The following is a 21,384-nucleotide window of genomic DNA, read 5'->3' on the forward strand; positions in this document are numbered from 1 at the left end:
CCAGTGGGCCATGATTGTCTAGAAACTGGTAAGGAGTTCTGGTTTTTGTTTTCCTCTTCCCTTCCTGTCCTTTTCCACTTGTGTGCTATGTTTGGTTTTTTGGTTTTTAAATTGTACATAAGCCACTCTGGGAGCCTTTTGGCTGGAAAACATAGTGGGGAGAAGCATATAATGGGGGCAATGGATATAAAACAACACACATAACAAAAACAATCATGTTAAGCAACATGCATCCAAAAAGGTGCACAGGAGGAATAAAGCACACTGAAACGTTTCTTTCTTGGTAGGTATGGAAACTGCAGTCAAACTGAATAGCCCAACCAAAAGAGATTGCATCAAACTGCACTATGCCCAAGCTGTTACCCAGAATTCCACTTCCTTTCTATCCAGGCACCATGAAGTTGGGAGCAGCATTTCCCACTCAGAAGCACAAATGTGTGTTTCAGCATCTTTTTGGCACGGCAACACTATAAGTAGAGAGAACCTCCTTGTTCCATCCAAGCTCCACTTCCTTCTGCCTTAGAGTGCCTTCCCTTTGGCAGAGAGCTCAGAAGAAACTGCAGCCATGAGGTTCCTCTACCTGAGCTTTACTCTGGTCTTCATCATCTTCCACGTTGTTGCAGGTAAGAGGGCAGAGGAAGGGAGCATCTGCTGGAAATGCAGAAGGTCTCAGGTTCAGTCCCAGGTATTTTCCCTGCTGGAGACCCTGAGAAACTGCTGTAGGTGGAACAACAGTATGAATTGGCTGCTCCCTCTCCTATCTGGCTGCTTATAAAGGGTTGGTGGAGGAGGAAAGTATTTAACAATATATTTAATATCGAAATTGAAATTGAATACATGGCTTTTGCAAAAGCCGAACGTTCAGGATGCTGAATGAGCCACAAGGCAGGTTCCATGGTGGTCATTTATATTGCTGAGAGTTTAGAAGATTTAGTGTGCATGATCCCCAAGTTCTTTCTAATTCCAGAGGTCCTGGATCTATGAAGAGTAAATATCTGATGAAGGATTCCATTGTAGACCTACCCCAGCAAGTTTCTTTGTTAAAGAATGACCACAGTTGCCACTTCAGGACCCCATCAGTATACCCAATGAAGAGATGGTGCCCACTGGGCAAATGGGTGGGCCTTACCCTCTTCTCACCTGGATGGTAGACAAGAAAGACGATAGCCAGCACAGTTTGGTGTGAGCTGAGCAAAACACATTGGCAACACTACTGGGGAGATTGCAGAAAATACCATTCTCAGAAATTCTCACAAATGCCAAGGTATTTCTGTAGTTTAGAACAGCTGTAATTCTGATTGGCAGATGTTGAAAGCAAAGGGGGAACTTTCAGTATAATGGAAGGAAGGCTGACTCAGTCACCAGTTATGTGGGTCCAGTCATGAACAACTCTGGGGTTGGGTGTTCAGCTCGCTTTACTGGCTGAGGGAACCCTCTTCTGTCTGCAGACAGTTTTTCCAGGTCATGTGGCCAGCATGACTAAGCTGCTTCTGGCAAAACCTGAGCAGCGCACGGAAACGCCATTTACCTTCCTGCTGCAGCAGTACCTATTTATAAACTTGATCTTTGACATGCTTTCAAACTGCTAGGTGGGCAGGAGCTGGGACCAAGCAACAGGAACTCAACCCATCATGACGACCTTCCGGACGGCAAGCCCATGAGGACTGGTAAGATGCCCCCCAAATCAACCATTCTATGTAACATTGATGATGTTGACCAGAGCATCAGTCAAATCAGGACTTCCCATGCCTGACAATCCAAATCTGTAAAACTCCACCCTAAGCTCACCAGCTGGCCTTGGGTTAACCATGCTTTCACTCTCAGCCTTGATCTCCACATTGGTATTATGGGACATAATAATACTGACTTGCTGTTACAGTAGGCTTTCAATATTTATTTACAGTGGTGCCTCGCAAGACGAAATTAATCCATTCCGCGAGTCTCTTTGTCTTGCGGTTTTTTCGTCTTGCGAAGCACGGCTATTAGCGGCTTAGCGGCTTTAGGAAAAAGGAAAAAAACTCACAAGAACTCGCAAGACGTTTCGTCTTGCGAAGCAAGCCCATAGGGAAATTCGTCTAGCGAAGCGACGCAAAACCCGAAAAACCCTTCCGTCTTGCACGTTTTTCGTTTTGCGAGGCATTCGTCTTGCGGGGCACCACTGTATTTACTCATTGCATTTATATCCACGGAGGTCAAGGTGGCTACTATGGCTCTTCTTAATTTAATCCTCACAACATCCCTGCGAGGCAGATTAGGCTCAGAGTGAGTGACTGGCCCAAGACCACCCTGGGAGCCACATGATGAGGCTAGATTTGAAGGCTGGTCTCCCATTTCCTAGTCTAGGAACTCAGGCTACTACCTTGAATGTGCTCTTCCAATGCTCAAAACAAAATGTCCATGAAATTAATGTTTCTGTTTTGTACAAGAAGTCCTCTCAAAAAATGACAATTTACTCCCCTCTCTTTTGCACAGATTTACCTCCATTCTGTAGAATCTTCGGAGGATATTGCCAGGCCCCAAGGACTGCGAACTGTCCCTTTGGAGAGAATACAATGCTCTTCTGTGGCCCTAATGAACGCTGCTGTAGGAGTAAGTGATACCCATGAGTTGGTGGTCCCACTCACTTGTGAACGTTTGTTCATTTTCAATCCTGATTTCCCAATCTACACTCTGCATCTTCACTGGTGGAAGCAGAAGCAGGGCTTTTCTTGTGCTAAAGGGAATAGTGGTCAATCACTTTATAAATCAGGACATATTAACCCTATATTTAGATGTCTAAATTTGGATTCAGTTTTGATGCAGCACTTCTAGGTTCTGCATCTTCTTTTAAGCATTAGGGCCTCAAGGTTTTCATCTGTCCACAGGGAATTTTTATACCACCAGTGTTCATATGGATGCAAACTGTGCAGGCCGCACTTGCTATGGGCATGAAAACTGGCAGTTCTGATCTAACTCTCCAAAATTTTAAGATAGTGCTCAGTAAGTGAACCCCTTCATGGATCACTACCTTGCCGTGGTGAAGGGGCTTGAAGAACTCAGAGAAGCAATGAACTATGCCGAGCAGGGCACCCAAGGTGAACAGGTCATAGTGGAGAGTTTTGACCAAACGTGATCCACCTGGAGGAGGAACCGGCAAGCCACTCCAGTATACCTGCCAAGAAAACTCCATGGACAAAGACAACAGGCATATAAAAGATATGACGCTGGAAGATGAGCCCCTCAGGTCGGAAGGCGTCCAACATGCTACTGGGGAAGAGCGGAGGGCAAGTACAAGTAGATCCAGAGCTGATGAAGCGGCTGGGCCAAAGCCGAAAGGACGCTCAGTTGCGGATATGCCTGGAAGCGAAAGGAAAGTCCAATGCTGTAAAGAAAAATATTGCATAGGAACCTGGAATGTAAGAACCATGAACCTGGGTAAGTTGGAGGTGGTCAAAAATGAGATGGCAAGAATAAATATTGACATCCTGGGCATCAGTGAACTAAAATGGACGGGAATGGGTGAATTCAGTTCGGATGACCATCATATCTACTACTGTGGGCAAGAAACCCGTAAAAGAAATGGAGTGGCCCTCATAGTCAACAAAAGAGTGGCGAAAGCTGTACTGGGATGCAATCTCAAAAATGATAGAATGATCTCGATACGAATCCAAGGCAGACCTTTTAACATCACAGTAATCCATGTTTATGCACCAACTACTTGTGCTGAAGAAACTGAAATTGACCAATTCTATGAAGACTTACAAGACCTTATAGAAGTGACACCAAAGAAGGATGTTCTTCTCATTATAGGGGATTGGAATGCTAAAGTAGGGAGTCAAGAGATAAAAGGAACAACTGGCAAGTTTGGCCTTGGAGATCAAAACGAAGCAGGGCAAAGGCTAATGGAGTTCTGTCAAGAGAACAAGCTGGTCATCACAAACACGCTTTTCCAACAACACAAGAGACGACTCTACACATGGACATCACCAGATGGGCAGCATCGAAATCAGATTGATTATATTCTCTGCAGCCAAAGATGGAGAAGCTCTATACAGTCAGCAAAAACAAGACCTGGAGCTGACTGTGGCTCAGATCATCAGCTTCTTATAGCAAAATTCAAGCTTAAACTGAAGAAAGTAGGAAAAACCACTGGGCTGGTAAGATACAATCTATTTTTTAAAAAAAAAACATTTTTTTATTACTTTTTAAAGATACAGAAATACAGAAAAAAGAATAAAGAGTGGTTATAAGAAAAAAGGATATAAATAACAAATTTCCATATTCTTTTTCCATCTAATCTATAGGACTTCCCCACATCCTCCGAACCCTGCGTTCTCTGTCTTATAAAGCATCAGCAATTTGTTAACTTATTTCAAAACTTATTGTAACTTCCATTTTATCATGTTCCCTATTTTCAATTTTACTATAGCTCAATTCTTATATGTTTTATATTAAACACAATAAAGTTATTTCATTATTTTACCTCTGAATTCTTGTGTCTTAATTTTCATTTCATTAACTTACATTTGCTGAAGCTAGAATTTCCTGAAAGGTGCATTTTTTAACATTCATACAGCTTATAGTGTTTTTTCAAATAGTCCTTAAACTTTTCCCAGTCCTCCTCAGTTGTTTCTTCTCCCATGTCTCGGATTCTGCCAGTCATTTCAGCCAGTTCCATATAGTCCATCAACTGCGATTGCCATTCCTCCAGCGTGGGTAAATCTTGTGTCTTCCAGTATTTTGCAATCAGGATCCTTGCTGCTGTGGTAGCATACATGAAAAAGGTTCTGTCCTTCTTAAGCACTCTCTGGTCCACCATGCCCAGAAGGAAGGCCTCTGGTTTTTTAGGTAAGGTAAATCTCAGTACCTTTTTTAGTTCATTATGGATCATTTCCCAGAAGGCCTTCACTTTCGGGCAGGTCCACCAGAGATGAAAGAATGTCCCTTCCGCCTCTCCACATTTCCAACATTTGTTTTCAGACAGATGATATATCTTGGCTAACTTGACTGGGGTCATGTACCACCGGTATACAATTTTCATAATATTTTCCTTCAAGGCAGTGCATGCCGTGAATTTCAAACCGGTGTTCCATAACCTTTCCCAGTCTGCAAACATAATGTTATGCCCCACATCCTGAGCCCATTTTATCATAGCGGATTTGACTGTCTCATCCTGTGTATTCCACTTAAGCAGAAAGTTATACATTCTCGAAAGTAGCTTACTTTTTGGCTCTAACAATTCAGTCTCTAGTTTCGATTTTTCCACCTGGAATCCAACTTTTTTATCTATTTTAAATACCTCTTGAATTTGCGCATAGTGCAGCCAATCTCGTACCTTAGTTTTCAATTTCTCCAAGCTTAGCAGCCTCCAATTGTCTCCAGTTTTTTCAATTATTTCCCAATATTTAGGCCAATGGGCCTCCATGTTGGGTCTCTTACGTGCCTTGGCCTCCACCGGTGAGAGCCACCTCGGAGTTTTACTCTCCATTAAGTCTTTGTATTTTATCCAGACCCTCCAAATTGCTCTTCTGACAATATGGTTTTTAAACAATTTGTGCACTTTAGCCTTGTCATACCACAAATATGCATGCCACCCAAACGCATTGTCAAACCCTTCCAGATCCAGGACGTCAGTGTTCTCCAATAAAATCCAATCTTTCAACCAGCAGAAGGCTGCAGATTCATAATATAGCCTCAAGTCTGGCAGGACAAATCCCCCTCTTTCTTTCGCATCAGTTAATATTTTAAACTTTATTCGGGGCTTTTTGCCCTGCCAAACAAACTTAGAAATATCCTTCTGCCGGTAAGATACAATCTAAGTCAAATCCCTTATGAATACACAGTGGAAGTGAGGAACAGGTTTAAGGATTTAGATTTGGTGGACAGAATGCCTGAAGATCTATGGATGGAGGCTCGTAACATTATACAGGAGGCAGCAACGAAAACCATCCCAATGAAAAGGAAATGCAAGAAAGCAAAGTGGCTGTCCAATGAGGCCTTACAAATAGCGGGGGAGAGAAGGCAAGCAAAATGCGAGGGAGATGGTGAAAGATACAGGAAATTGAATGCAGATTTCCAAAGAATAGCAAGGAGAGACAAGAAGAGCTTCTTAAACGAGCAATGCAAAGAAATAGAGGAAAGCAATAGAATGGGAAGAACCAGAGATCTGTTCAAGAAAATTGGAGATATGAAAGGAACATTTCGTACAAAGATTTCCATAATAAAGGACAAAAGTGGAAAGGACCTAACAGAAGCAGAATACATCAAGAAGAGGTGGCAAGAATACACAGAGGAATTATACCAGAAAGAAATGGATGTCTCGTATACCCCAGGTAGTGTGGTTGCTGACCTTGAGCCAGACATCCTGGAAAGTGAAGTCAAATGGGCCTTAGAAAGCACTGCAAATAACAAGGCCAGTGGAAGTGATGGTATTCCAGCTGAACTATTTAAAATTTTAAAAGATGATGCTCTTAAGGTGCTACACTCAATATGCCAGCAAGTTTGGAAAACTCAGCAGTGGCCAGAAGATTGGAGAAGATCAGTCTACATCCCAATCCCAAAGAAGGGCAGTGCCAAAGAATGCTCCAACTACCGCACAATTGCACTCATTTCACACGCTAGCAAGGTTATGCTTAAAATTCTACAAGGAAGGCTCAAGCAGTATGTGGACTGAGAACTCCCAGAAGTGCAAGCTGGATTTAGAAGAGGCAGAGGAACCAGAGACCAAATTGCAAACATGCGCTGGATTATGGAGAAAGCTAAAGAGTTCCAGAAAGACATCTACTTCTGCTTCATTGACTATGCAAAAGCCTTTGACTGTGTCGACCACGGCAAACTATGGCAAGTTCCTAAAGAAATGGGAGTGCCAGATCACCTCATCTGTCTCTTGAGAAATCTCTATGTGGGACAAGAAGCTACAGTTAGAACTGGATATGGAACAACTGATTGGCTCAAAATTGGGAAAGGAGTACGACAAGGCTGTATTTTGTCTCCCTGCTTATTTAACTTATATGCAGAATTCATCATGTGAAAGGCTGGGCTGGATGAATCCGAAACCGGAATTAAGATTGCCAGAAGAAATATCAACAACCTCAGATATGCAGATGACACAACCTTGATGGCAGAAAGTGAGGAGGAATTAAAGAACCTTTTAATGAGGGTGAAAGACGAGAGCGCAAAATATGGTCTGAAGCTCAACATCAAAAAAACGAAGATCATGGCCACTGGTCCCATCACCTCCTGGCAAATAGAAGGGGAAGAAATGGAGGTAGTGAGAGATTTTACTTTCTTGGGCTCAATGATCACTGCAGAGGGTGACAGCAGCCACGAAATTAAAAGATGCCTGCTTCTTGGGAGAAGGGCAAAGACAGGCCTAGACAGCATCTTGAGAAGTAGAGACATCACCTTGCCAACAAAGGTTCGTATAGTTAAAGCTATGGTTTTCCCAGTAGTGATGTATGGAAGTGAGAGCTGGACCATAAAGAAGGCTGATCGCCGAAGAATTGATGCTTTTGAATTATGGTGCTGGAGGAGACTCTTGAGAGTCCCATGGACTGGAAGAAGATCAAACCTCTCCATACTGAAGGAAATCAACCCTGAGTGCTCACTGGAAGGACAGATTGTGAAGCTGAGGCTCCAGTACTTTGGCCACCTCATGAGAAGAGAAGACTCCCTGGAGAAGACCCTGATGTTGGGAAAGATGGAGGGCACAAGGAGAAGGGGACGGCAGAGGACGAGATGGTTGGATAGTGTTTTCGAGGTTACCAGCATGAGTTTGACCAAACTGCGGGAGGCAGTGGAGGACAGAGGTGCCTGGCGTTCTCTGGTCCATGGGGTCACGAAGAGTTGGACACGACTAAACGACTAAACAACAACAACAGTAAGTGAAGATGAGTCTGTTGTCTGCTGCTGCTGAAAGAACGCAAGTGTGATTTGGCCACAAAGAGTACCGCTTAATCCTCACCAGACCTCACCAGAAGTGGAAGAATACACCATAAAATACAGTAGAATAGGAGCTAGAAACCTTATGGTCCCAAAGGACCTGAACCAGGGGTGCATCCATCACCAAGGAATACTAGGAAGGCAAAGAGGGTGATAGAAATTGCTGTATTTTAGAAATCTTTGAGAAATAAATAGTTTTCTCATCTCCAGCAACTGCAATCTGAGGATGGAGATGAGAAATCATTTCATAGATCCATTCTTGTCTGTGGGCAGTTCTGAACCCAGATTTTAAGAAGGCAAACTACTGATTTGAGTGTCTCCCAAGACAGTTGAAATTTAAGCCTCTGAAAACTTGTTTTTGTTTTGTTTTTGCAATAGAGAAAAAGACGCAGGAAATGAATGAATGAATGAGGTCCCTCCAAACTCGACTATACTATGTAAAATTGATGATGTTGACCGGCTTTTTAGCAAACCACGCTTTCACTCTGAGCCTCGATCTCTCCATCAGCATTATGGAACATAATAATACTGACTTGCTGTTACAGAAGGCTTTGAATATTTATTAACTCATTGCATTTATATCCCACCTTTTTCTCCATGGAGCTCAAGGTGCCTTCTGTGGTTCTTGCTAATTTAATCCTCACAACAACCCTGAGATGCCAAAGGCCACTCTGTGAGCCTCATGATGAGGCTGGATTTGAAGGCTGGTCTCCCATTTCCTAATCCAGGACCTCATGCTCTCATACTTGGAAGTGCTCTGCCAATGCTCAAAACAAAACATCAGTCAAATGAATGTTTATGTTTTGCACAAGGAGTTCTCTCAAATAATGAAAATCCACTTCCCTCTCTTTTGCACAGATGAACCTACATTGTGTACATTCTTGGGAGGATTTTGCCAGGCCTCAAGGACTGCGAACTGTACTTTTGGAGAGATTACAAACGTCTCCTGTGGCCCTAATGCACGCTGCTGTAGGAGTAAGTGATTGGTCCCACTCACATGTGAATGTTTGCTCATTTTTAATCCTGAATTCGACAGTGGAATTTGCTGCCAAGGAGTGTGGTGGAGTCTCCTTCTTTGGAGGTCTTTAAGCAGAGGCTTGACAACCATATGTCAGGAGTGCTATGATGGTGTTTCCTGCTTGGCAGGGGGTCGGACTCGATGGCCCTTGTGGTCTCTTCCAACTCTATGATTCTATGATTCTATTCTATGATTTCCTGATCTACACTCTACATCTTCACTGGAGGAAGTAGGGCTATATTTTTGCTAAAGGAAATAATCACTGAACAGTTTGTGGATCAGAGTAGCTGATAATACGCTCAGGGCATATTAATTCTATTTTTAGAAGTAAAAAGTTGGATTCAGTCTTGATGCAGCACTTCTAGGTTCTGCATCTTCTTTTAAGCAACAAAGATTCCCACTTCATTCTGCACTCACCAGAACTCACCTGAAATACAAAATAATGTTGACCAGAGCATCAGTTAAATCAGGATTTCCCATGCCTGACAGTCCAAGTCTGTGAGACTCCACCATGAGCTCATCAGCTGGCCTATGGATAACCACACTTTCACTCTCAGCCTCGATCTCCCCATTGGAATTATGGGACATAGTAATACTGACTTGCTGTTACAGAAGGGCTTTGAATATTTGTTTGTTTGTTTGTTTGTTCCATTTATGTCCCACCTTTCCACCCATGGAGCTCAAGGTCCCTTATGTGGTTCTTCCTAATTTAATCCTCACAACAACCCTGCTAGGCAGATCAGGCTAAAAGTGAGTGACTGGTCCAAGGCCACTCTGTGAGCCTCATGATGAGGCTGGATTTGAAGGCTGGTCTCCCATTTCCTAGTCCAGGACCTCAGGCTCTCATCCTTGAAAGTGCTATTCCAAAGCTCAAAACAAAACGCCCGTCAAATTAACGTTTCTGTTTTGCACAAGATGTTCTCTCAAATGATGAAAATCAACTTCCCTCTCTTTTGCACAGATGAACCTCCATTGTGTACACTCATGGGAGGATTTTGCCAGGCCCCAAGGACTGCGAACTGTCCCTCTGGAGAGATTACAAGGGTCCCCTGTGGTCCTAATGCACGCTGCTGTAGGAGTAAGTGATACTCATGAGTTGGTCCCACTCACTTGTGAACGTTCGTTCATTTTCAATCCTGATTTCCTGATCTACACTCTGCATCTTCACTGGCGGAAGCAGAAGCAGGGCTTTTCTTGTGCTAAAGGGAATAGTGGTCAATCACTTTATAAATCAGGACATATTAACCCTATATTTAGATGTCTAAATTTGGATTCAGTTTTGATGCAGCACTTCTAGGTTCTGCATCTTCTTTTAAGCATTAGAGCCTCAAGGTTTTCATCTGTCCACAGGGAATTTTGATACTACAGATATTTCGTATGGGTGCAAACTGTGCAGGGTGCACTTCCCATGGGCAGTAAGAAATGGCGGCTCTTATCCAAGTTTCCAAAATGTTAAGACAACACTCAGTAAATGAGGATGAACCGGCCATCTGCTGTTGCTGAAAGAACGCATATGTGATTTGGCAACAAAGAGTCCCACTTCATTCTGCACTCACCAGACCTCACCTGAAGTACAAAAATACATCACAATATCCAGCAGTAGAACCGGAGCTAGAAACCTCATGGTCCCTAAGGACATGAACCAAGGGAGGAATTATTGAATGCCAACAATGGTTATAGTTGCAAGTAGGTAGCCATGTTGGTCTGCCATAGTTGAAAGAACATTTAAAAAATCCTTCCAGTAGCACCTTAGAGACCAACTAAGTTTGTTGCGTGTCGAGGTCCTCAGGTCCACCCCAATAACTCACACATCACACAGAATTTTTTGTTTAAGGTTTTTGGCATGATTTTGGCCACAACTTTATTAAAATACAAATTTGTGAGTGGTTGCTTAGGCATTGGTTGCGACTATCTGCCCCCACCGTGGGGGACAGATTGACATTCCGCACGATGCGAAAGTCAGAATGGGGGAATACACTTGGGGGTTATGCGGAGCAGGGAACCTGCCCTCACCCCAAATGCAACCAGGAGCTCATTGCTATGGCCCGAGCCCCCTTGACAGAGTGGACAAGCAATAGTTAGCCCCCAATTCCTTTAACGGAATCCCTTGCAGCAGCAGCATTAGAGGGGCAGGCACAGCCAATCCATGCCCCTCAACCAACCAAACCATAAACCAATGCCTAACCGCAACCTTACAAGTTGTGACGATTTGCTACGCAGTAGGCAAAAGCCAAATGGCCCCAGCCAATCAGCCAGATGGACAAAATTCCTGCCAGGCCCCCGCTCCAAAGCAGACAACCCCATGACAGGCATAGCAAGGTCAAAGCGAACAACCCTATTCTAGGGAGGGAGGGACGGGCAATCTGCTGCATGGGCGAAAAGAGGAAGCCCAAGCCTCGTGCAAGGAGTTTTAGCATTTCTGGCTGTCAATCAATAAATGGCAACATTAATTTCTTCCCAACAACAAGGGAAGCCCCAATCGCATCAGTGACCAACGATCAGTTAGCCCGCCCCCAACTTTGCAGTGTCCTGGCGGCCCCCACCGCAACACGTGCTCTCCATGAAGGAAAACACGCTTTCTTGGTATGAGCTTTCGTGTGCATGCACACTTCTTCAGATACACACAATGGTGATAGTTCATTCTGCCTCTTAGAAATACTGGAGAAATTAATTGAGAAGCAACTGCAATCTGAGGCTGGAGATGAGAAATAATTTAATAGAGCTATTCTAGCCTGTGATGGAGTCCTCAAAGTCAGCAGCTGCCAGTGGCCCATCCTGACATCCAGAATGGGCCAGGAGATGTCGGCATTGATCTTGCAAATTCCACTGAGAGCTCTTCTGGGGCTGGGCCTGCATGTCCTCTTCCCTTCTGCTACAGATTCCTGAATTGCAGGGTGGGCTTAAATGTTCCATTGAGTCCTTCCAACACTACAATTCTATGATGCTCCCTCATCTCCTGAAGGTGAGCAGTCCGACTCCAGGCTCCTGAAAGTGCAATTGATTACAGATTTCCTTCTTTCTTTTATTCAGGACAATAATCAATGTAAGAGGAAATGGGGGGTTCTGCCAGGAGGAACTCACCAAACGCTGCCCTCCTGGTCTAACTCTTCCTACTTACTGTGGCTTCAATGCACAGTGCTGTGCCCTTGAATGACATCAGTGAGCAGCCCACATCCATGGTTGAGAATGTCTGATTGCTACGCTGATTCTTCTGGATGTTTGCTTGTGGATGTAGTCCTGATCAATCCATTTGTGAAAGCAGGCAATGAAATAAAGATCAGTCTGTTCAGATGATCATCTAATTAAACACATATTAACCTGCAAATCTAAAATTGTATTTTTTCATTTTTTAAAAAAAGCATTTATGACTAAATATGACCCACGTCCAGAGGAAGCGCATCATATCTGCCCAAGATTCCTCTTGACTGAAGCTCTCATCCCTGAGTCCCAGGAGGAGATCACTGCAGCCAATGCTTTTCATGCACCCAGGCAGAGCTTGGGTTTCACTGCCCAGTTGTTTATGTGAACATGGGTAGGATAGGCTGAACTCAACCCAGACTGGAGCCATGACCTAAATGGAGCTGATTATTCAGGAGCCACTGCCTTGTGGGTGCCCATAGGTCACTGAGAGTAGTATTTAATGCTGCTGAATGCATATCAGGTTTATTGATTTCTATGGGTGTACGCTGAGTAGGACTCGGAATTTTCTGAAGGGGTGTTTTCTGGGATTTTAAGAATGAAAGAAGGAACTCAGGGAGGTGCCAGGGAGGAGGTGGGACTGAAGAGTCGGAAAGGGCTATTGCTGCCTAGTGATCAAGATCCCAGATTCAGTCATTGATCTGGCTCTTTCTTTTCATACATTAATTCATAACATAACCAAGTATAATTGCAGATGCCAATTAAAATAAAATACAAGCAGAAAAGGATATCTAAAGTTCAACACATAGGAACACAGATCCATGCCACTTTCAATTTGTTTGTTTAGACATTTCTCTCCCAACTTTCCCCAAGGAACTCAAGGTGATGTACATCATTTTCTCCCATGAGCCCATGTTTCCCAGGTCTTAGACCAATACCACGCTGGTGCCGTTGCCCTTAGTTCCATAGTCACCACTACCTAAAAGGCCCTCTGCCTGCTTCCCTGTAACCTCTCCTCTCCCAATGAAGGAAACGCCAGAAGGTCTTCGGAGCTGGACCTCCGTGTCCGGGCTGAATGATGAGGAAAGTAGAGATGCTCCTTCAGGTATACTTCCACAATGGGATCATTGACTGGTTAGGAAGACTCTAGGGAGGAGAAAGAAATCAGCAGTGGAAAGGAGAAACAATGTTAGGAAACCAGGTTGGGGCAGGGGGCACTGAAATGGACTGAGGAAAGCGTAGCTTTGGGGGGGGGGGCAGGGAGGTAGTGTCGGTGGCTACCATGAGTGGGCTCAGCTCATACTCATGCAGCTTATAATTTCTTCCCCCTCTCCCTTTGGCTTCAACCCATGCAGAATATACCAGGGCTTAAGGGAATGGCAGTTCATGGATGATGGGAATTGTAGTCCAACAACAATCAGAGGATCACAGATCCACTATGCCTAATGTCAAGTCAAGATTGCTTATTCATCAACAGTTCTGATTCAACTGGGACATCCTGGAATTACAGAAGCTATCCCAGTTTCTGATTGGATGTCCCGGTTTTTGTGCTGAGCTCCCTCGACAGTCATCTGGCTCTTGTGAGAGCTCAGCACCCAAAGACGATATTTGGGGGGAACTTTCATTCCTCGATGTTAGGATATTTCCGTTCCACCTTAAAAAGGAAGCAGGCTGTTGTGTGTCACATGCCTGCGTACTTCCTGCTCACAGGGAGTTTCTATTTTGTATATAGCTTTTGTTTCTGGCTGTTTTCTTGACATCGAAGCAAGCAGTCATGTTTTCCCTTTGTTCTGACCAACGTTGAATAAAGCTGTAAATACGCTTTCCTGGGTGAATCTTCCGTTGTGGAAACTCTGCGAAAAGGGCATGCACAAGTCCTGGAATGTGTCTGAGGCTCGTGTAGCTAATTGACTGATGCTGTTCTGATGGAAGTCTGGAGATCGTCCAGAGACGACCATGGAGGCCTGCCTGATGAGGCTGCCTGATGGGGTTTTCTGTTCCAAATATCTTTTGTATTTTTCCCACACCTTATATAAAGCATTTCTTATTATATGATTTGAAAAACTCCAGTGCACCTTTATTTTCCCATAATTAAGATAGTCATGCCATCCAAAACGGGTGTTGTGGCCTTCTAGATCTAAAATATCCCAATTTTTCAGTAAACACCAATCTTTCAACCAGAGAAGACATGAGGCTTCGTAATATAGCTTCAAATCCGGTAACCCGAAGCCACCTCTTTCTACAGTATCTATCAATATCTTATGCTTTACTCTTGGTCTTTTACCCTTCCACAAAAATTTGGAAATTTATTTTTGCCATTTGTCAATACTGTTGGTCTTTCCTATAATTGGAATCATTTGGAATAAAAAGAGTAGCTTCGGTAAAACTATCATTTTAATTACGGAAATACAGCCCAGGAATGATAAATTTAAGCTTGTCCATGTCTCCAACTGTCTTTTGATATCTTTCCAACAATTAATACAATCATCTTCATACAAGTTAATATTCTTTGGTGTTATCCCTAATCCTAAATACTTGATTTTGGGGTGGATTTTAATTTGTATTATTTTTTCTAATTCTGCTTTTTCATCTGGTGACAAATTTTTAACTAATAGTTTTGTTTTGTTTAAATTCAGTTTGAACCCTGCAACTTTATCGTAGCCATATATTATTTCCAACGCCTTTGTTAAACTCTGTTTTGGTTGCTCCGTAGTTATAATTAGATCGTCAGCAAATGCCCTCATTTTGTAACTTCTATTTCCCAGCACAATCCCTTTTATTTCTTTTTCCTCCCTAATTCCTTTACATAAAACTTCCAAAGTTAATATAAAAATTAAGGGGGGTAGTGGGCAACCTTGTCTGACCCCTTTACTGATTTCACACTCCTGTGATAAATTTCCATTTATTATAATTTTAGCTTTTCGTTTTGAATATAGTGCTTCAATCGCTTTTATGTAAAGATAAAGGGACCCCTGACCATTAGGTCCAGTCATGACTGATTCTGGGATTGCGGCGCTTATCTCACTTTGCTGGCCGAGGGAGCCGGCATACAGCTTCTGGGTCATGTGGCCAGTTTGACTAAGCCACTTCTGGCGAACCAGAGCAGCACATGGAAACGCCCTTTACCTTCCCGCTGGAGCGGTACCTATTTATCTACTTGCACTGTGTGCTTTCGAACTGCTAGGTTGGCAGGAACCCTTTTATATACTGCAAACCATAATCCATATGGTATAATAGAGCTTTCATAAATTTCCAGGAGACCCTATCGAAAGCTTTTTCAGCATCTATGGCCATTAAGACTGCCTTCTTTTCTATTCTTAAGTCTAAATACTCTAATAAGTTTATAATGTTTCTAGTGTTGCTATAAATGTGCCTGCCGGGCAAAAAGCCAGCTTGGTCATTGTGTATAATCATCTGGAAGACTTTTTTTGATCTTTTGGCTAAAATATTTGCATATAATTTATAATCAATATTTAGGAGTGTGATAGGCCTATAGTTGTTAATAGGTAATAATAATAATAATAATAATAATAATAATAATAATAATAATAATTTATTATTTATACCCCGCCCATCTGGCTGGGCCTCCCCAGCCGCACTGGGCGGCTTCCATAGAAACCAAAAATACAGTAAAATATCACACATTAAAAACTTCCCTGAACAGGGCTGCCTTAAGATGTCTTCTGAATGTCAGGTAGTTGTTTATTGCTTTGACATCTGCTGCAAGGGCGTTCCACAGGGCGGGCGCCACTACCGAAAAGGCCCTCTGCCTGGTTCCCTGTAGCTTTGCTTCTCGCAATGAGGGAACTGCCAGAAGGCCCTCGGCCCTGGACCTCAGCGTCCGGGCAGAACGATGGGGGTGGAGACGCTCCTTCATGTATACTGGACTGAGGCCGTTTAGGGCTTTAAAGGTCAGCACCAACACTTTGATTTGTGCTCGGAAACGTACTGGGAGCCAATGTAGGTCTTTCAAGACCGGTGTTATATGGTCTCGGCGGCCGCCCCCAGTCACCAGTCTAGCTGCCACATTCTGGATTAGTTGTAGTTTCCGAGTCACCTTCAAAGGTAGCCCCACGTAGAGTGCATTGCAGTAGTCCAAGCGGGAGATAACCACAGCATGCACCACTCTGGCGAGACAGTCCGCAGGCAGATAGGGTTTCAGCCTACGTACCAGATGGAGCTGATAAACAGCTGCCCTGGACACAGATTTGACCTGCACCTCCATGGACAGCTGTGAGTCCAAAATGACTCCCAGGCTGCGCACCTGGTCCTTCAGGGGCACAGTTACCCCATTCAGAACCAGGGAATTCTCCACACCTGCCTGCCTCCTGTCCCCCCCAAAACAGTACTTCTGTCTTGTCAGGATTCAACCTCAATCTGTTAGCCACCATCCATTCTCCAACCGCCTCCATTAAGTGGAGGATCCATTAAGTGGCGGGGGCGGACCATCCGAATTCGTCCCACCTCCCTGCAGAGGGGATGGGTCACAGAGAAGTCCAGTTGCACCAGGAAGTGATCTGACCATGGCACTTCTTTCGTTTCGCTTTTACTTAGTGTCAGATCAACTTAGAGTGCCTTCCCTTTGGCAGAGATCTCAGAGGAAACTGCAGCCATGAGGTTCCTTTACCTGAGCTTTGCTCTGGTTTTCATCCACTTCTACGTTGTTGCAGCTAAGAGAGCAGCTCCAGCTCAGATGGGGGAGCATCTGCTCCAAATACAGAAGGTCTCAGGTTGAGTGCCAGGTATTTCCCCTTCCAGAAGCCCTGAAGAACAGTTGTGTGTCCGTGTAGACCATTCTCTCTTATGTGTCTTATTGTTCTTTATTATTTCCCCCCAAACATTTTCACAATGATATTCCTATCAAATAGTTTCTACTCAAACCTTTTCTACTGCATTATATCTTTACCTATTACAAAAAGTTTCTGTACTAAAGTTATTTTATCATTTTTGCTCCATGGCTTTTATCCTGCCCACAATTTCATCTGACTACAGTTTCCTTTTTTAAATTCACAAAGGCCAACCATTCTTTAGAAACATTCATCATTGTGATCTCTCAATTTCTGTCCATATGATATTCTATCTACTGTACATAAATACTTTCAGGCTTTTGGGGAATAGCCCATTTCAACATTTTCTTCATTTCATTATATATTGTTTCCCCAAAACCCATGGAAAGACAGCCTTATTGCATTAATTCCAAAACAGGGAATGGACAATCTACTTACTTAATTAATCTACTACTTACTTAAGTAAGGAGGACTTGACCTGGCATGTGTAACAGAGATTTGGTTGGATGAAGCAGATGGGCCTGTCCTTGCCGCTGCTTGTCCACCAGGTTTCTCTTATGCACAGCAACCCAGGTCATGTGGGCCCGGAGGGGGGGTAGCAGTGATTTTTAGGAAGTCATTAGTTTGCACCAGGCGTCCTATTGGGAAGACCCAGTTTTCCGAGTGCATGTTCTGAAGTTGGGCAATAGGGGCAGTACAGGATTCCTTTTGGTGTACCGACCTCCCCGCTGCACCAAGGATTCCCTGCCTGAGCTGCTTCAGGTCATGGTGGATGTTCTCCTGGAGACACCTAGCTTGGTCATCCTAGGGGATTTTAACATCCACGCCGACACAACCTTACAAGGGGCCGCTCAGGACTTTGTGGAAAGCATGGCCTCCATGGGGCTGTCCCTGAATAAGTCTGGCCCAACCCATAGCTGCGGACATGCCTTGGACCTGGTGTTTACCTCTATGGATGGCGGCTAATGGATTGAAGCTGAATCCTGACAAGACAGAAGTACTGTTTTTGGGGGACAGGGGGCGGGCTGGTGTGGAGGACTCCCTGGTCCTGAATAGGGTAACTGTGCCCCTGAAGGACCAGGTGCGTAGCCTGGGAGTCATTTTGGACTCACAGCTGTCCATGGAGGTGCAGGTCAATTCTGTATCCAGGGCAGCTGTCTACCAACTCCACCTGGTACGCAGGCTGAGACCCTACCTGCCCGCGGACTGTCTCGCCAGAGTGGTGCAGGCTCTTGTTATCTCCCACTTGGACTACTGCAATGCGCTCTACGTGGGGCTACCTTTGAAGGTGACTCGGAAACTACAGCTAATCCAGAATGCGGCAACTGGACTGGTGACTGGGGGCGGCCACAGAGACCACATAACACCGGTCTTGAAAGACCTACACTGGCTCCCAGTACGTTTCCGAGCACAATTCAAAGTGTTGGTGTTGACCTTTAAAGCCCTAAATGGCCTTGGCCCAGTATACTTGAAGGAGCGTCTCCACCCCCATCGTTCTGCCCGGACGCTGAGGTCCAGTGCCGAGGGCCTTCTGGCAGTTCCCTCATTGCGAGAAGCAAAGCTACAGGGAACCAGGCAGAGGGCCTTTTCGGTAGTGGCGCCCACCCTGTGGAACACCCTCCCATCAGATGTCAAAACGATAAACAACTACTTGACATTCAGAAGACATCTTAAGGCAGCCCTGTTCAGGGAAGTTTTTAATGTATGATATTTTAGTGTTTTCTGGTTTCTATGGAAGCCGCCCAGAGTGGTTGGGGAAACCGAGCCACATGGGCGGGGTACAAATAATAAATTATTATTATTATTATTATAAGGCAGAAGGAAGTTCGATGAAGCAAGGAGGTTCTCTTTACTTAGAGTGTTGCCGTGCCAAAAAGATGCTGAAACACACATTTGTGCATCTGAGTGGGAAATGCTGCAAACAGGTATTTCCTGCAATTGTCAGCATTTATTCATCTTGGAGAACTTCCTAGGATTTACTTGAAGAACATCCTTTCTCAAACAATCACAACGTGTGCTGTACTTTGGGTGTGGTTTTTCCCATTCCATATCAATTAACAGATTTCCCGTCATCTCACAGAATCAACTGCCACGTTCACGGCGCCTGGATGGAAATGAAGCGGAGTGTTGTTGAGGAGATTTGCTTTAATGCAGTCTGATGCAAGCGCAATTGCAGTACAGTGGTACTTTGGTTCTCAAACCTAATTCGTTCCGGAAGTCCATTACAAAACCAAGGCGCGCTTTTCCATAGAAAGTAATGCAAAATGGTTTAATCTATTCCAAACTTCTAAAAACAACCCCTAAAACAGCAATTTAACATGAATTTTACCATCTAAAGCGACCGTTGATCCATAAAGTGAAAGCAATAAACAATCTACTTCAGTCACACAATCAGTCAATCAGTAGCTGAACTTGGTTACACACAGTCACAAAAACAAAACATAAAGAGCCGCAAAAACCAAGACACAAAATAAATAGCAAAAACAGCCAGACCTCAGCGTAACACTCCAAACGTGAGTGCGGCACTCAAATCGGAAGCATAACCATCAAAACAGAAGTGTTGCACTCAAAATGGAAGTGTGGCAGTCAAAACGGAAGTATAACACTCAAAAAGAAGCACCTTTGGCTTCTGAAAAAAGGTTTGCAAACCGAACCCCTTACTTCCACGTTTGCAGCGTTTGGGTTCCAAGTTGTTTGAGTACAAAGGCATTTTGGAACCAAGGTACCACTGTACCTACAAAGAAAGAATCTTTTCCATTGGCTTTTCTTCTGGTCTGCAGTTTTGGATTCATTTTTGCTTAATATGCTTGTTTCTGTGAGGCTTGTATTTTTATGTGCTCCTCCCCTATTTTGTGATTCCCCCTCCCCCCCAAAAAACCATACAAATTAGTGGTTTTGTTCCATCATTCACAATTAAAAAACACAGACAATAACAACAGATGTAAAATAAAAATAAAAATGCAGAAATGAGAAAGTGGCCCAAGTATCTACAGTGGTACCTGGGGTTACATACACTTCAGGTTACATATGCTTCAGGTTAAAGACTCTGCTAACCCAGAAATAGTGCTTCAGGTTAAGAACTTTGCTTCAGGATGAGAACAGAAATCGTGCTCCGGCGGTGCGGCAGCAGCAGGAGGCCCCATTAACTAAAGTGGTGCTTCAGGTTAAGAACAGATTCAGGTTAAGAACGGACCTCCAGAACGATTTAAGTACTTAACCTGAGGTACCAATGTATTTTCTTAGTTAGTCAACAAAATCAGAAGATGCGACAAGACACCTGTTAGTAGAAACCTTATTTATTATTAAATTATTAAATTGTTTTTTTTCATTTATACCCTGTTTTTCAGGGGGGAAAGGCTTCCCAAGTGGTGTATGCGCAATCTCTTTTTTTAAAAAAATGGCACACAAGGAGGAAAGAACAGGGAGGGAAGAGGGAAAGAAAAGGCAACTCAGGCATTTTCAGTTCAATGGGGGGGAACCATTTGAAGCATCTGTTGTGTTGAGCTATTTCAATTGGTTTTGCTTGATTTGCGCATTGCAAACAGCTGAAAGTCCTTAAATCTTGAGAGTAAACCTGATTTGCAATGGGGTTTAATAATGTCGACTGCAACAGTTTAATTAATACTAGAAGCATATATACTTGATGTACTTCCAGGCATTGTGACTCTTTCAGTACAAGAGCAGCAGGTGCTAAAACAGATTGCAATGGCAACTCCTCCTGCTTAACATCTGGAAAAGGTTCTTGGAAAAGGTTCCTTGGCTGCACCTTCCCAGCAGGAAAGCCACGTCATCTGCTGTATCCCAGCAAGAGCTATTCCTGGTGGAGGAAGGAACTTCATTTGCTCCATCCCAGAAAAATGGCACTGCTTCCCCTGCTCCTCAACAACAGGACCAGGTCCCTCAGCTGAAAAGCACTACTCCTATTTCCACATGTATTTAATCGCAGATCACATTATTCAGGGGGAACAAGTCGTCTTAGTATCATAGAATGATAGAATTGCAGAGTTGGAAGGGACCTCATGGTTCATCTTCTCCAACCCCTGCAATGCAGGAATCTCAGCTAAAGCATCCATGACAGAAGGAAGAAAAGTCCGCTGTTGAACAGCTCTTTCCAGGGCCGTCTTTAGCATATGTCCCACCTGGGTGGAAAGATCCACCCAGCACCCCCAAATTTAGTTTAGCCCCCAAATTAACCTCCGCGCCATTGAACAAGGCCAACCACGCCCCGCCACTGCCCTTTGCCTGCCACAGTCTCCTCGCCCAGAGCCCGCCCGCAGTGCTTCTCGCTTAGCATTCATCGTTAAATGGGGAAGAATGCAGCTTGTGGAATTCATAGCATGTGCTCTAGGCAGAAATGGAAAATTTAAATCGCATGCTGGAAAATGTCAGTACAAAGTAGTTAGTCAAAGAAAATGCCAACAACTAGCGAAAATAAGCATTGCTTTTCAAATTCAAATTCAAATTCAAAATCCTTTATTAGGCATAACACACCACACATAAATAACATAATACAATATAATA

The 21,384-nt window shown here is 43.9% G+C and overlaps 1 protein-coding gene and 1 long non-coding RNA gene across 3 annotated transcripts in view; one reads left to right on the forward strand and one right to left on the reverse strand.

Annotated features, from left to right (window-relative positions):
* Window positions 1-21,384, reverse strand: part of LOC310842182 — a 245,512-nt gene that overhangs the window by 94,479 nt on the left and 129,649 nt on the right. The gene's annotated exons all lie outside the window — the stretch shown is intronic.
* The window catches only part of LOC310841165 (uncharacterized protein), a gene marked incomplete at its 5' end in the record, with an annotated part of 115,414 nt that overhangs the window by 23,207 nt on the left and 70,823 nt on the right, over window positions 1-21,384 (forward strand). Inside the window, 3 exons of the mRNA XM_083731752.1 lie at window positions 2,473-2,589; window positions 8,779-8,895; window positions 9,900-10,016. Of these exons, the coding sequence (XP_083587878.1) occupies window positions 2,473-2,589; window positions 8,779-8,895; window positions 9,900-10,016 (351 nt within the window). The remainder of the gene's footprint in view (window positions 1-2,472; window positions 2,590-8,778; window positions 8,896-9,899; window positions 10,017-21,384) is intronic.

This window comes from Podarcis gaigeae, assembly GCF_964106915.1.
Source record: "Podarcis gaigeae genome assembly, chromosome: 3".
NCBI lineage: Eukaryota > Metazoa > Chordata > Lepidosauria > Squamata > Lacertidae > Podarcis > Podarcis gaigeae.